At 44.9% G+C, this 16057-nt stretch overlaps 2 protein-coding genes across 3 annotated transcripts in view; one reads left to right on the top strand and one right to left on the bottom strand.

Moving 5' to 3' along the window:
• Positions 1–2893, top strand: part of LOC146007535 (zona pellucida sperm-binding protein 1-like) — a 30389-nt gene extending 27496 nt beyond the window's left edge. For both annotated transcript variants that reach the window (XM_083145967.1, XM_083145968.1), the window contains exons 9-11: positions 1652–1733; positions 2335–2418; positions 2510–2893. In XM_083145967.1, the coding sequence (XP_083002093.1) occupies positions 1652–1733; positions 2335–2418; positions 2510–2655 (312 nt within the window). In that variant the 3' untranslated portion in view covers positions 2656–2893. The remainder of the gene's footprint in view (positions 1–1651; positions 1734–2334; positions 2419–2509) is intronic.
• A 491-nt stretch (positions 2894–3384) lies between these two features.
• CAPG (capping actin protein, gelsolin like) lies at positions 3385–15065 on the bottom strand. Its single transcript, XM_083145969.1, has 10 exons — positions 14863–15065; positions 14688–14717; positions 13008–13177; positions 12115–12269; positions 8999–9163; positions 6378–6527; positions 5496–5591; positions 5293–5419; positions 4565–4653; positions 3385–3951 (listed from the first exon to the last, which is right to left on the bottom strand). The coding sequence occupies exons 1-10, from the start codon at positions 15048–15050 to the stop codon at positions 3886–3888; spliced, it is 1236 nt and encodes a 411-aa protein (XP_083002095.1). The 5' UTR covers positions 15051–15065; the 3' UTR covers positions 3385–3885.
• Positions 15066–16057: the final 992 nt, after the last annotated feature.

Here is a 16057-nt window from a genome sequence, read left to right as displayed (position 1 = left end):
ATAGTAGTACTGCCTCATTCACATAATGTGGCCAGTAGCAGCAGTGCCATAACCTAGCCATCTTGTTGCACTGCGCCAGAAAAGAAATTGGTGCCCCCCCCCCCCCCACATACCCTAAACTGAGGAAAAGTGTGTGCCGTAGGCATGCAGAAACATTTTACACTGTAATGGCCATTACACATTATGCCACACACCGTAATGGCCTATTATACATTATGCCATATAAGTGCTGCTTACCTACATGCTCGTTTCCTTGTGGGATTAGTTGCTTTTTGTCCACTGCTCCTGCAATCTGTACTTCCGGGTAATGCTGGGCACCTTGACAGACACTAGAGGTGCAGGGTGACCTCTATCGGCTGTCTCCTCGGTGGCGAATGCCATTTTTGGAGGCTACTTAGCCCCCATTATCACAGATTTATATATTTTTTAGGCACCGGGCATTCAGCGGGGGGATAGTCAGGGGGGGGGGGGAGCCTCTCTGACTTGCGACACCCCGCCTCACTTAACGGCTCTTTGTAGTGATGTCACTTATACACATAATGCTTGCAACAGTAACGTCGTGTATACACATTATGCCTGCTGTAGTAGCGCTCTTTTTACCTAATGTCCGCAGTAGTAGCAGAACTTATACTTATACATAATGCCTGCAGTAATACTGGTTTTGCATGTAATGCATATACACACACTCACACTGTGGGCCAGATGTATCAAACTTCAAAAAGTATTAAAAACCAGCCAATCGACTCCTACCTGTCATTTTTCAAAATGGGCAGCACGGACGGTGTATTAGTTAGCATTCCATCCTTACAGCACTGAGGTCATGGGTTTTCCCCCACCATGGCCCTAAGTCTGCGAAGGTTGTATATTCTCCACGTACTTGCATGGGTTTCCTCCGGGTACTCCGGTTTCCTCCCACAGTCTAAAAATATACTGGTAGGTTGATTGGCTAACAACAAAATTAACCCTAGAATGTCTGTGTGCGTGTACATGTGGTAGGGAATATAGACTGTAAGCTCCACTGGGGCAGGGACTGATGGGAATGTTCAACTATTCTCTGTACAGCGCTGAGGAATGTGTGTGTGCTATATACATAACTGGTAATAAATAAATAATATAACCCAGCCTGTAACATGGCAGGTAGGAGCTGATTGGCTGGCTCTTTATCACTCTCCTTTTTGAAGCATGATACATCTGGCCCAGTATGCGGACACTGCACCAATTATGGAAAGCTGGTGTATCCCTTATTAATTAGGAGAAAGAGTGCCATAAATCAGGCTGTGATGTAATGAGAGACTGGGGTGTGTAGTCAGTATTTCAGCTACTACTACAGACATAAGTATGTGCTGCGAATTGTCACCTGTGCTCTGTTTTAGTTTGTCAGTTACTACTGTTTAGTTCTGTGCACCCTGCATTGTTCTAACGTGTGTTCTATGTACGGCGCTGCCACCAACAACTTGTAGCGCCCTTTTAAACAAAATGTAATATAATATGGTGACGCTATATTAATCAAAATGTTACCCTACAATTTTACCCTAATCTCAACTTTGTGCCTGAATTTGAACCTTCCAGCAATATTACTGCTTATATATTTAAATAGGCAATTCTAGGTAAATTTCCCTTTCATCTGAATTACTACTCCATTGTCTTCCAGGTGTATATATTCTGCAGCGTGTCCATCTGTCTTCCATCTGTGTCTGAAACCTGCACATCTCAGTGCCGTAACGTGACACACAGTAAGTAAATTAATTTATTATGGTCACTCTTGTTGCTTGCTCCCCAAATCTATTGTACCTTCTATAATGGTCTTTCTGACTGGCTTCCACCTTTTTAGTTCACCCTTTTCCAGCTTTAGTCATGGCTGATTTCCTGCCTGGCTTACTACCAGCCACGCGCCCCTATCACTTCCTAATCGTCCTGCTCCCATCACCACTTTCTTAATGGCTGACCTCTTGTCTGGCTTGCCTGCCAATTTTCAGCTTCCTTTTTTTGACTTTTTAACCATGTCTGGTTTGAGGTTTGGTGTGCCTCCCCCGCTCCCCAACATCCATGGCTTACTTCCTGTTTTGGTGTGCTTCCCTCCCAGCATCAGTCATGGCTGACTTCCTGTTTAGTATGCTTCCCCCTCCCTAGCTTTCAAAATAGCTGGCTTCCTATTTGGTGTGTTTTATTCCTAGCATCCATCATGGCCAGCATCTTCTTTGGTGTGCTTCCCCCTCCCTTTACCCAGCTTCTATCATTGCTGACTTCCTGTTTGGTGTGTTTCCCTCTCAGCATCCATCATGGCTGGATTACTAATGTACCCTACCTCCTCTACACTTACTTTTCCCTCTTTAGGAGTCCGACGTTCTGAAGCTGAGCTGTTGCACTTGGTTAGCTCCACTGGACCTCTCATTTTCCAGCAGAAGGATGACTACTTAGGTACGGGCATAGATTTACTAAGAAATACCTCAGAAATGGCTTCTCCTGGTTTACTAACATGCGTTTTCTCTCCCTACAAATGTCTCCTCAGGAATTACCCAGCTCCAGTACCTAACGCCAGCTATTTCATGGACCATCATTGCTGCTGCTTTTCTGCTTGTAATGCTGCTGCTTGCAAATGCTCTGAAATGGAATTATTTTACCGCTCAGCTCACAGGCCCTTTCCGTCATAGGTGAAACTGTCCTACTCTGTAATGTCCATGCACTTGTGGGTATTAAAGTTGACCGAAAACTATTTATACCCCCGTTTAGTCTTCTAGTCTTCTGCTCAAGCACTATAGCCTGTTCAGAGCCAGGTCTGTCATAATTGGAGGCTGTTTACACCCCTAGATCTATTCTAGAGGAATCCCTGACCATACCTTAGTGCAGGGATGGGGAACGTTCAGCCCTCCAGCTGTTGAACTACACATCCCAGCATGCCCTGCTACAGTTTTGCTCTTTGGCCATGCTAAAACTGATGCAGGGCATGCTGGCATGTGTAGTTCAACAGCTGGAGGGCCAAAGGTTCCCCATCCCTGCCCTAGTGTATAAATTATCAGATGTCTATATCTATGTATAAAGTTTGTGTGAGTGAACCACAGACTTAAAACCTTGTAGTCTCCTTAAATTGACTCTTTTGGGACAGTGTTTTGACGTAGCGGGAGATTGATTGAAGATCGGAGCGAGATAAAGTTCCAGCCAATCGCCTTCTGTCGTTATGTAGGCTGCGTTTGAAAAATGGCAGAAGCTGATTGGGTTGGTATGTTTGATAAATATCCGCAATAACTTGCACTCCTTGACTACTGGTAAAACAACAAATCTACATAAATTGCTCTTTAGGATTATGAAACTGTAAATATTATTCCATCCTAAAGGAAGTTTCTGCTATTTGAATGTATGAATAAACTTCTTCAGAAATTGGCGCAATTTTTAGAAGTTTAAAAAATATTTTTATTTGACTTTTCAAATAAAGTTTGAGAACTATTTTTTTTTGTTTGAGGATGAAATGCCGTGATCATGCAGTGCACGCTTCCCCCCCCCCCCCATCTAGGTGGGACGGTTGAGGTGGTGGGTGGTGACCTGTGACTGACAGGGACGTTATGTGAGAAGTGTCAAACAGGTGGCAGATTCCATGCTAGTGCATGCTTAATGAAGCAGTTCTGCGTTTTAATGGTGTTCAGCATCACTGCAGGTGGTAAGTGCGAAGGAACACAAACTTTATATGCAAGCTGCAATGTATTTTTAATGTGACAGATTAGGCATACCTTCTGTCTGGTAGGCAGCACCTGTCATTACAAATGGAAATAGCAATGATCTGCCAGCTACAACAGGATGAGCAGGGGTAGCGATAGATACAAAAATGTATACCAGCTGGAGACCATTGCTGTACCGGAGGTCATCCGGAAATCTGCTGTTGGGCCAGGGTTCTCAGATCCAGTTGCTGAAGAACTGTTTGAAGAGTGGAGACTCGTTTCCCTCAGATACTACCTGGACCTGTAAATGAGAGAGAAGGCTGTTATGCTAAATCAGGCATGTCCAAACGATGGCCCTCCAGTTGTTGTGAAACTACAAGTCCCATCATGCCTTGCCACAGTTTTGCTATTAGGGAATGCTAAAACTATGGCAAGGCATGCTGGGATGTGTAGTTTCACAACAGCTGGAGGGTAGCAGTTTGGCCAGGTCTGCTCTAAACTTACAGGGATGGTCATGTGATTGGGCTCAGGGTGGTATACTATACTGGCCACCAGAAAATCACTGATTGAATTGGGATCACTGGTCTAGCATATTATGTGGGAGCATATATAACTTTGCCTTAGACAACAAAATTGCTTTTCCCTGCTACCATGGTGTTACTGAACTGCTTTGGTGAACTAAGGATTTAGAGGCACTATCATTGTGCCCACAGCTTAGGTCCTCCTGTGCTGCTAGAGAATGCCTCACCACTGCCACTCTACTATGAAATGCTCATCTCTATGGTCTTAGTACAAAAACATCTTAAAATCACTGGTTAAGTTACTCACAATAGTCTTCTAGCAATGGCCTAATATATAGGATATTACTAGTGATGGCTTCAACAGAGGTGGGTGATCAAGAAAGATAGATTTACCTGGGTTTTAAGAGAATAGTGCATCATGGTCAGGAACTCGTTGGCAGTTTCCAGTGATAGCTCCCGCTCTTCCTTATTTGCTTTTTGACCTGAAAAATAGTCATCGATCATAAATTTCATCGTGACTTAAGGGGTTGATGTATCAAGTAGTAAAAACAGGGGAGAAGTTGCCTATAGCAGCTTATTTTGAGGTAGCATTTATCAAGTACTTTCAATAAAATAAGCAGAAGCTGGTTGCTAGGGGTAATTGCTCCAGTACAATACCGGAACATTTATTAGTGGGTGGGGCTTGTCTTATTGGGTCTAATAACATTACCAATTCCAATCAGAAGCTAATGCGATGGTGACAGTATGTAACAAGTTCTCAACAGCACACCTCAAATACCAGCAACAGGTCATGTTTTCAGGATTTCTTTCATCAAGTACAGGTGCGGTCATTTATTTTACTGGGTCAATAATTCTCTATCTTGCATCGACAGGCAAAGATCTGCAGATATTGAGCTGTTGGCGGTACTTCAACATTGCTCGATCTGGTCATAAGCATTACAATTGGTAATTACCACTGATGCAGGGGTGGTTTTGGAGGTGGGGCTTAAAATTCAAACAAGGGATTGCCACCAACTGTCATTCCAAACTGACTCATCTGCAGTGGATGTTGCTCCCCTATTTGGATATTGGACTGTGCTGCAGCCCTTATTGCTGTGATGTTATCCCCCGTCCCCATTTACCTTTCCAAACATATATTTTCCTATCGGTGTCCAGGATGAAGCAGTCATCTGACAGCAATTGCTCCTTACGGTAGATGCCACCTTCCCCGACACGAGATACTTGCATCTGCCCGCTGGCGTTTGACACCTGCAGTAATGGAGGAAGCACATGAAGAGACTGCGGACACATGATGTTCTTACATGGGAGTCTGTGTAGCACGTACCTGATACAGGACCGCTCCCCTCGTATGTATTTTGTCTGCTTCCATGTCATCCTCCGCACAGCCTTCTGTTAGGTTCTCTGGCCTTGGCCCCAGTATCTGCAAGTTATAAGTAATTAGTCTCCAAAGACGCTGTTCTGCTTTCACAGGAGCCATTGGGGCACATGACAGAGTTCGCTGGAGGTGCGGGATTTTAGCCGATCTCAGAGGGGCCCATTTATCAATGAGTTTTAGCTATTTAGAACTCATTGCTTATGATGAATTAGGTTCCAGGCAGGAGGCTTCCAACTGTCATTTTTCAAACACATGACAGGAGCCTATTAGCTGGAACACAGTTTTTCATAAGCAATGAGTTTTGAATAGCTAAAACTCATTGATAAATGCATTTTAGCTATTTAAAACTCATTGCTCATGAAAAACAAGGTCTGTATGCCTTTTTTGGGGGGGCTCTGTATGCTACTGAACACTTAGAGATGTATAGAGCCCAAGGTTGCACCTACAGTCCACTACCACACTTTCCCTTGCATTGAGAGTTCATTGACTAAACCGTTCCATACAGCTTTGTATTTATAAAAGACTGCCTGCATTAAATAAGCACTTGCCTTTTTCATAAAACAGAATTATGTGAACCGTGTGCCTTTTCTAGCCCTATTTTATTTTTTGTAATAATTAATAAAAATATTGAAATCTGAAGTGAGTAAAAAAGAAATACTGAGACGAGAAGACAAACAACGGAATCTCTGCGACCAAATTTAAGAACTTTCATAAGGAATAATTTTTTTTAGTACAATACAAAAAGCAAAAATAAAGAACATTAAATATAGGTTATCTCTAAACAAAAACCCTTGACTGATTATTCTTAAACCAGCAAATCAAATACTTTACCTCAATCATTTCCTCTGGCTCCTCCCCCTCAAGTATAATTTCAACCTTTGCAGCTCCACGCCGTTCACTGTCTCGGATCTGATTGGCCATATCCCGTGCACGATTTCTCTCCATCATGTTGGCGTTGGACCCCGACCAGACATAGATAAACTAGGGTGGACAGTGGGAGGAAAAAAAAAAGTGTATTTCAGTGACCTTGATCCCACCTGCGCGGATACGTTATAAAGAAGTAGCAATGCGCATGATGCTAAGCAAATTCCGGCCAATCATATTTGAGAAATGATGCTCAGTTGAAAGTGATCCCTACTGCCCTCCTTGAGAACAGCTTATAAGACAGTGAGATATTCTCAAGGTTTTATTTATTTAGGTCTCATTGGGTCCCTGAAGACTGGACTGAAAGAAATTGTACATAACCTGTGGCAATACTTACCAGTCAGTCAATGAAGTACAGTGACCACTGAGACATGCCAATCTAATGGAGAATCGGATCCCTAGCTCATTGTTTATAAGTCCTCAAACGCTCAGGGCCCTCTTACAGCACATGTTTTCCCACATCTTCAGCCAGGGGTATTCATTACTGACCAAATCATCCATGAAGATACTGTTTCACATGTAATTATGTGGACGGAATTGAAAAAAAAAAGTACATGCCCTGTGGCTAATTAAAGGTGTGACTACTCTGGCTGGATCTATCTGTCAGCTGAGGTTATTCCAACAATGGATATTTCCTGTTGGGAGATTTCTGGAGACTGGTCACATAAGAGACTCGGGGCTCAACACACCTACAAAATGGAGGCTACACTCCCTCCATTTTGTACAATGGTCATAGCAAAGAGAGACTGTGAGGATCTACATTTGTAACGATGGTGGTCAGAGAATATGAAATTTACAATATTTGCCCATCAAAAATCTTGTCAACCATTTTTGTGTCGACTACTGCCATGTCAACTTTTTTTTACTGCATCGACCTTTAGTACCTGTCAAACTTAACCACTGTCGACCTTTTATGTTTTTGTACCTATTGACCATTTGTGGTCGAATTATTGACTGTCGACCCTAAAGGCTCCCATACATTAGGCCAACTTGTCCTAAGGACAAGTCAGCCCCGACTTCCCCTGAGCTCCCCTGGCAGCTCCCCGGGAGAGCGTTATAGGATTTGGCACTTGATGTGCCATTTTTTTACATTTGATCGATCGGATGCCATTTATCACATGTAACCCAGGGGAGCTGCGGGCGGGGTAGCGGCAGGAAGGGAGCGAGGAACTCAGCCAATCAGCAGCTGCCCAGTCTTTTGAATAGGATTTTTTTTATTTTCCCGCCCGCCGCTACGCCAGACACTGTTCTCCTGCCACTACTCCACCTGCAACTCCCCCAGACTCTGCTCTCCAGTCCCCGCCAGCCACACCAGGGACTGTACTTCACTCCCTGCCGCCAGGGCCGGCGCCACCACTAGGCAAATCTAGGCATTTGCCTAGGGCGCCGGCCACTGGAGGGCGGCATTTCGCCCCCCCCCCCTGCCGCGGGGGAACCTGTCCTGCGGCTGTGTATATAAAGCTTGCGGCAGCGGGGGGTCCCTGCAGTCAAGAAATAACGAGCGCTATCCGCCTGGCTACGCGGAAGCGCTTCTGTTGTGGAAACACTGGCCGCACGCTGATTGGCTGAGATTCTGCCAATCAGCGTGCGCCGTGCGACCAGTGTTTTCACAACAGAAGCACTTCCGAGTAGCCAGGCGGATAGCGCTCGTTATTTCTTGACTGCAGGGACCCCCGCTGCCGCCGCCGCAAGCTTTATATACACAGCCGCAGGACAGGTACACACCCCCCCCCCCGGCGCGCCCCCACCCCGACTCGCCTGGGGCGCTCCGGTGCCTTGCACCGGCCCTGCCTGCCGCACTGATGGCTGCACATAACATTTATTTTATGTGCAGAACGTCCGACCTCCAGATCTGATCCGATGCGCACGGGACATGGATACAATATGCAATTTGGGCTATTTCACCCAATTTCTGGGCCTGATCCTCCAGAATCGGGTGAAATCTGGCCCAAATCGTGTAGTGTATGGGGACCTTAACACTGTCAAAGGTCCTTAATAGATAAGTAGAATCTGATTGGTTGCCATGGGCAACATCCCATCTTAGTAAATTTACCCCTATGAAGGAAGAAAAGTAAAGAGATGGGAAGTGTATGAAAAAGCCAAGGCAGATAGTTACCTTACGCAGAGCTGGCTAGAAGGCCAAGTTAGGGCCATCAGCAGAAGCAAGAGAAGTGAGACAGAACAAGATAAGGCGATGTGATAGGTTGTAGCGGAGGAACTCAGGCAGATCAGTAACACCAAGTGGCAATAGTCCAAAAGGGAAAGGTTAAGGACCCATCATTATTGATTGCTGTGGATGAGCAGAGCAGGGGAAAGGGATGGTTTAATCATCTACCTATAAACAGAATGAAAGAAAAGAAGAGCTAAGAACAGGATAGGTCAAGACATCAATCTAGCAGCTAGGCCGACATCACGCCTCAAGAGGAATAGGACTCGGCAAAGTTCCAGACATGGGACGGAACCCAATATTTAATATCATTGTAGTATGCACAGAAAATAATAGTGACGGAGACTGTTCAATATATCACCTTTCCTGTGTCCAAGATGAAGCAGTCCCCATTATTGAAGCTTGTCCAAGACACGTCCGCCTCTACCGCCCGGATTTGTTTCTGTCCCCTCACGTGGTAAAGATGGTTAGTTGGAGCCACTGGTTCCTTTTGTGCCTGCTGGAAGCCTGAGGAGATGCCTCCATCCTACGGCATAAGGGGTGAAAGGAAATTGTTGCAAAGTGACATTTACATTGTTCCGCATGTTGTAACCTGCCGTCAGAAATAGGGGGCCTGGGACTGACAAAATAGGCAGGGCCCACCTTCCCTTTCTTGGACCTGTGCCTGCAGCACTGGCCACCCTCCTCTACCTCTACACTGCTTTAGGGAAATGTGAACAATTGGTTATGGAAAATTATACTTTATAGACTCCAATCCTGGGCTCCCTTTTTGTCTGGGCCCAGGACTGGAGTCCCCACAGTTCCACCCGGATGGCTGCCCTGCCTGCTTACTGTATATAATGCACATGGGGAGAGAAGGATCCCAGTCATCAGGGAATGTTCTGCTCTCAGTATACATTGCACAGTATTACCAAATGCCAACCAATTAAACACAGGTCCGGGTTGGAATAAAAACAGTTAAAAATAAAATAAAAAACTTTTTGGTTTAAACCATTAAAAAAATAAAAATTTGGTTTAACTGTGAAACATTGCTATGTATTTGTAATGCTTTCTAAAATTAAGAGGGACATTTACTAAGATAGAAGTTATATTGTCGATGGGATGTTGCCCATAGCAAAAGAAGAAAAAACTATTTCTACACTAGCTGAAGTTGATTCAGCAGTCAGAAGTTAATGATGGGAAATACATAGGATTGACAAATGCTGGGGGAGAAGCTTGATGCTAGGCAGACTTAGCACCTCTCTTATCTGAATTACCTCCCTATAGGTCTGATTTGTGTTTGATTTACTGCATTGGGTCAGCTTATCATGGGTCCTCAAACGGCAGCCCTCCAGATGTTGTGAAACTACAAATCCCAGCATGCCTTGCCACAGTTTTGCTATAAGGGAGTGTTAAAACTGTGGCAAGGCATGCTGGGATTTGTAGTTTCCCAACATCTGGAGGGCCGCAGTTTGAGGACCCATGGCTTAGATAAAGACCACAAGCGACATAATAGGCTTTTTTTTAAGATGTCATGGTGTTGTCACTACATATAAAAAAAAGTGTTTTTGAAAACAAACAAACAAAAACATTTGGTCAGTAGAAGAGGAGATATGTGCAGCCTAAACTGATCATTCTGATTTTATTTATATAGCGCTCTTTCACCATTAGGACTCAAGGCACTTAACATAGGAGGTTACACAAAACCATGTGCACTGCAGGTGGGGCAGATGTAACATGTGCAGAGAGAGTTAGATTTGGGTGTTTTATTATTTTTGTGCAGGGTAAATACTGGCTGCTTTATTTTTACACTGCAATATAGATATGAGCTTGAAGTACACCCCCCACCCAAATCTAACTCTCTCTGCACATGTTACATCTGCCCCACCTGCAGTGGAATCCTGGAATCCATCACATTCCGGGCTTGGTGCATATGGCAGAATACTGCCAAACCTCAGAAAACTGCATCTTCTGAGATTTGGCCACTTTTTTAAACATTGCTGCATCTCGTCCAGGGTGTGGCCACCATTTTGGGCCATAAGTTGCAATAATTATTCATCCTACCCATGAAGGATCTAGTTGAGGCCATTTTAGGAAAACTACAAAGGATGGATTGCACCAGACAGAATAAGCAATGCTTGGAACTGATTACAGATAATGAAAGAGATATAAATACTCATTTATTAAACTCAGTGAAGTGATAAAGTGTCTTTTTTTATCACCGGCCAATCAGCTCCTACCTGTGAAGTTACAGGCTTGGTTTAAAAAATTACAGGTAGGAGCTGATTGGCCGGTGATAAAAACCAGACACTATCACTTCACCGAGCTTAATAAATCTACCCCTGATGGGGTGGATGTAAGAAGCAGTGGTAAGGGAGGAGAAGTGATAAAGTGCCTGGTACTTTATCACCGGCCAATCAGCTCCTAACTGCAGCTAGCCTACCCTCCCGGAAATCGGGTCCTTCTCCCGGCCAGTGTTCTCTCTAAGCTGTGCGCGCGCACACACCTCGACGAGCGTGCGCACAGGCATTACAACAGAGCGCACAAAGCAGCAGTGGTCCCTTTTTGCAGTTGTGGACACAATTAATGTGTGTTTCACCCATTAACTACATTGTGTGCTGTGTTTTGAATGTTTAAATGTTTAATATCATTTTGAAGCACAGTTAACACAAATGCTGAACGTCATTTTCCAGTTTTATATAAGTGACGCACAAAAATTGAAATTTCCTTCCAAAGTTGCACAGGCAAAATCTTTTGCCGCACACAGCCTTCGTAAAATTAGAGGGAACATTGCTCCCGGCCCCCTGGGAAGGTGAGCAAGTCTCCCGCATTCTGCTAATTGCCCCCGATCTCCCCTTGCCCGCTGGTGTAATCACCTGAAATTGTGGGTCTGCAGTACGGGGGCGGGGCTAAAATGACGCGATCGCGTCATTTTGCGTCATTTAAGCCAGGTCCCTCTCCGCGGCCCGCGAATCACTGAGTTTTCCGGCATGGGGGGTGGGGCCTAGTGATGTCAGACTTGCTCCCGCCCCCCTGAGGTGTTGCCTCTCCGGGCTTCTCCCAGAGAGGTGAAATTAAAAGTAGGCAAGTATGCCTAACTGTCGTTTTTTAAACCCAGCCTGTAACTTAACAGTTAGGAGCTGATTGGCCGGTGATAAAGTACCAGGCACTTTATCACTTCTGCTCTCTTATCACTGCTTCATACATCTACACCCCAGAGTGCCAGGAGAGGCAGCCATCTTAGAAGCATTACATTGGCTACAATGTACGAATAAGCAATATATACTTATTAACGTGGATACAATGTGATTTAACATGATACCCATACTGCATATAGTACTACATTACAGCACTCATCTACTGAAATTGTCTCCATGACAACGCCGACTTGGTAGTACTGTGGCTTTAAGCATGCTCATCGTGTAAGTCGGCATTGTCCCGTCGACATTATTCTGTCTACATCTTTGCCTAATCTTTAAAACAATAGATTCCACTCACCAAATACGTGACCCCTCGGGGGAATAAAGCCATGAACTCCGCACTCTCGTGTCCTTGTGTCTCACGGTTCTGAGTGGGTTTTTCTCCCATGTGCATGTGGAGCTGGGAACTGTAAATGGCGCCGGCGGCCCTCTCATCCACTGAGGTTCCATTGCCTGTGGGTGGAGGGAGAACGGACAGTAATAGGCGGGGAAGAACATATTTACCACATACTAAGCCATTGCTCCGCAGGGGGCAGGGGCTGCAAAGTCACGTTCCACAGTGCCAAAGGCGGAACTTGTGGGTTGTGGGCCCAGGTGCAAAATATCATTTGGGCCCCTCTCCTCCACCACAACCCAAGTTCACAATATGCAACTTGGCAGTGGGTGACAGGGAGAGGCAGAGGGTGACAGGGAGAGGCAGAGTGTGACAAGGAATGGCAGTGGGTGACAAGGAATGGCAGTGGGTGACAGGGAGAGGCAGAGTGTGACTGGGAGAGGCAGAAGGTGACAGGGAGAGGCAGTGGGTGACAGGGAGAGGCAGAGGGTGACAGGGAGAGGCAAAGTGTGACTGGGAGAGGCAGAGCTTGATAAGGAAAGGAAGAGTTTGAGATGCAGAGACAGAAGGTGACAGGGAGAGGCAGAGTGTGACAGGGAGAGGCAGAAGGTGACAGGGAGAGAGGCAGAGTGTGACTGGGAGAGGCAGAGTTTGACAGGGAGAGGCAGAGCTTGACAGGCAGAGGCAGAGTGTGACAAGGAAATACAGTGGGTGACAGGAATATGATGTCCTCAGGGCCCCCCGTGCTGCACCAATGGTAGTTCCGACTCTGCTTAGTGCCATGTCTCCCATATCTCCCAGTTCTGCAACCAATCCAGGATCTCCCTCCCAAGGCTCCAGTGTTCCCTGAATCTCACCATTCCAGACGAAGATGCTGTGGCCCTCAGGTGCGTTGAGGATTAGGAGGTAGGTGTCTCCAGAGTGGAATACCCCATGACTCTCACCAGGGACAGGGATCAGCTTCATCTTTTCAATGCGGAAAACATGCAACCCAGGCTCTGAAACAGACTGAGGGAATAGCAGATCCCTATGGTTTAAGGGGATAAAAAAAGTAGACATGAAATAGATAATATGTACAATGACATGAGATAACACTATTTCATCCATGCTCTGAGGTATATTTCCTCGTTTGTTTAGTGCAGGCATGGCCAAGCTGTTGCCCTCCAGCTGTTGTCAAACTACACATCCCAGCATGCCTTGCCATAGTTTTAGCATTCCCTAATAGCAAAACTGTGGCAAGGCATGATGGGACCTGTAGTTTCACAACAGCTGGAGGGCAATAGCTTAGTGGAACTAACCCTGAAAAAAGAGCACAGCCAGAGAGAACTGTAGTTATTTTGGTAGGGGCTTATCCCCTCCCTACACATGAATCACTGGCAAAGGAGCTGTCAAAACTTCAAAAGACACAGTTGCGGTTATTTGTTATGAAAAGCAACACCGGTAACTATGGAAACGATCCATCTGCATTTTTTTTTTTTTTTTTAAATCGTGGCTACTAATCTCTACAAGGAAAGTCAGTTACAGTATCTGCAACATTCTGTATCTGTTCATGTTCCAGCAACTTTTTTTTACTGAGGTTCCAAGAGTCAATTTCAAGCTTTATTGCTGCAAGCATCAAGTCAAGCACAGTAAGCTATTATTCCTATATTTACTAAAGTGTGGGTTTTTAGAAGTGGAGATGTGGTCAGGGGCGTAACTAGACAAATAAATAGTAACAAAGGGCCTAATTCAGATCTGATCGCAGGCCAAATTTGTTAGGTAGGTGGGGCAGATGTAACAGGTGCGAAGAGAGTTAGATTTGGGTTCTGAGTTATTTTGTTTCTGTGCAAGGTAAATACTGGCTGCTTTATTTTAATACTGAAATTTGGATTCCAGTTTGAACACACCTCACCCAAATCTCTCTCTGCACAGTTTACATCTGCCCACCTGCAGTGCAGCATGGTTCTGCCCATTTTGAGAACAAATCTGTCCTGCGATCAGGTCTGAATTGGGCCCATAGGCCGGGGAGAGACAGGATGCACGGTGCAGAGAAAACCAGAAGGCCGGGGCGGGTAGAGGAAATGGAACAAGGCCACAAAGATTACGAGATTGGGGAGTAGCTGAACTGTAGTTTAAAATGCATCAATGCTATCTGTGATTATGTGAATAAATGAAGTTACATGGAAATACAAGTACTATGTATATATATATATATATATATATATATATATATATATATATACACACACACACACACACACACACACACACACACACAACTAATGCAAAAATGAAATCCTATGGGCCAGATTTGTCAAGCTTCAAAAAGTGATACAATGGAGAGTGATAAACAGCCAGCCAATCCGCTCTCACCAGCCATGTTAAAGGCGGAGTTGAAAAAAGTGGCAGTTAGGGGCAGATTGTCTGGTTGTTTATCACTCCCCACTGTATCACACCTTTGAAGCTTGATACATCTGGCCGTATAAGTGATGTTGTGCAGCGTTTGGTTTATGTGAGACTGTGGTATCAGGTGACTGTCACACCAGCAGTGTCCTTACTTTGCACTGGGGCCTCCGTACATCTTCGCGCTGTAAGAAGAATACAGTCATGTTATTATTAGTAGTTATTACAGTTATTAGTGGTTATTACTTATGGCTGCGATACTATAAGCGGAATGCATGGCAGTCAGAGCAAGTTTCCTGCATTATAAATAACCCTGTGTTTCTTTCTTACCTCTTGTCGTCTGCTCTGCCTCTTCCCCTGACTGAGGGACTACCACATCCAGTACACACCCTGCAGACCCTGGAAGACTGTGATGCAGAAAGAGGAGAGACAGACAGCCAGAGGGAGGGCGGATAGTGACTCACGGTATCATGTGCGAGAGACACATAAAGGGGAGAGACCCAGCCTACAGCATTCATCAGGGAGGGGGGGATGAGACAGGTAACAGAATACCACAGCCCGACTCTGAATACAGAAGCGAAGGGATGAGAAGAGGCTGCTTGTGTATCCACAGACAGGACAGGAGGATCCCACTAATTAGTAATATGCTGTAGGACTGGGAGACTTTGGATTTGACATATGCACTGAGCAGCACAGCGGCTAGCATTGCACAATACACTGATGCTATATAATAAAGTTTTATATCTCATAGCTGTTATCTCGTCCCATCATCAGACCTTCACTTGAATATTATAGGTAAACTAGTTAAAAGCCTGTCAAATAACGGCATCTGCAATGGACTTTCACTTGGAGCTGTGACAGTTTTTAGCCCACAAACTCCGCTCCATCCCTCCAACAGTCCCTATCTGCCCCTACCTCCAATCTCTGTCTTCTCAGCTCCCTCTCTCCATTACCAGCAAGATTGACACAGATCAGGGTCCCCGCAAAAATTGCTTTCACTTTCTGTTATGACATCCTTTAACACACAAAGGAGTAATTTGGTCTGTCAAGTGGCCTCTAGTGGTCACTGGTGGTACTTCACCTCATAGAGGTGAGTAGTTACACATATATATATATATTTTTTAGATGTAATCATAAACACATCAATGTGTATTCTGTCATGTTCAGAGCTGGATTGAGGGGGAAGCACAGGGTCTATGTAACCCCAGCCCCCCACAGGAGCCCCCCTGGCCGGAGCTTCTCTGTCCCAGTACTGATGGTGCTGTCTCCTGCTCTATAAAGTAAAAAAAAAAAAAAAGAATCCATTTCTCTTTTTTTTTTTTTTACTAAGAAACAAATATATTACAGTGCAGCACAGACCTATAATTATCAAATTATTTAAGTCTAATGTGTGTTTAATGGGAGTTAATTACATGGCACTTCCGCACCTTTCATTATAGTTGTCAGAGAAACAATCCGTCCCTTTAGGCTGCGTGGATGTGGATGAGTAACAAAGATGTCTGGGTATAGTATATTGCAGCAACTC

The sequence above is a fragment of the Crinia signifera genome, chromosome 6 (assembly GCF_055691185.1).
Source record: "Crinia signifera chromosome 6, ASM5569118v1, whole genome shotgun sequence".
NCBI lineage: Eukaryota > Metazoa > Chordata > Amphibia > Anura > Myobatrachidae > Crinia > Crinia signifera.
The sequence above is the reverse complement of the archived record's forward strand: the minus strand, read 5'-3'. Positions and strand labels throughout refer to the sequence as shown.

What these genes read in the sequence shown, in the direction of transcription:
- CAPG (XM_083145969.1), bottom strand. Translation starts at nt 15,050, where the DNA reads ATGAATGCTGTAGGCTGGGTCTCTCCCCTTTATGTGTCTCTCGCACAT. An exon ending in TACGGAGGCCCCAGTGCAAA is followed by an intron (nt 13,178 to 14,687) that starts GTAAGGACACTG and finishes CTTAAACCATAG; the next exon opens with GGATCTGCTATTCCCTCAGT. An exon ending in GAAAATATATGTTTGGAAAG is followed by an intron (nt 4,654 to 5,292) that starts GTAAATGGGGAC and finishes ACTATTTTTCAG; the next exon opens with GTCAAAAAGCAAATAAGGAA.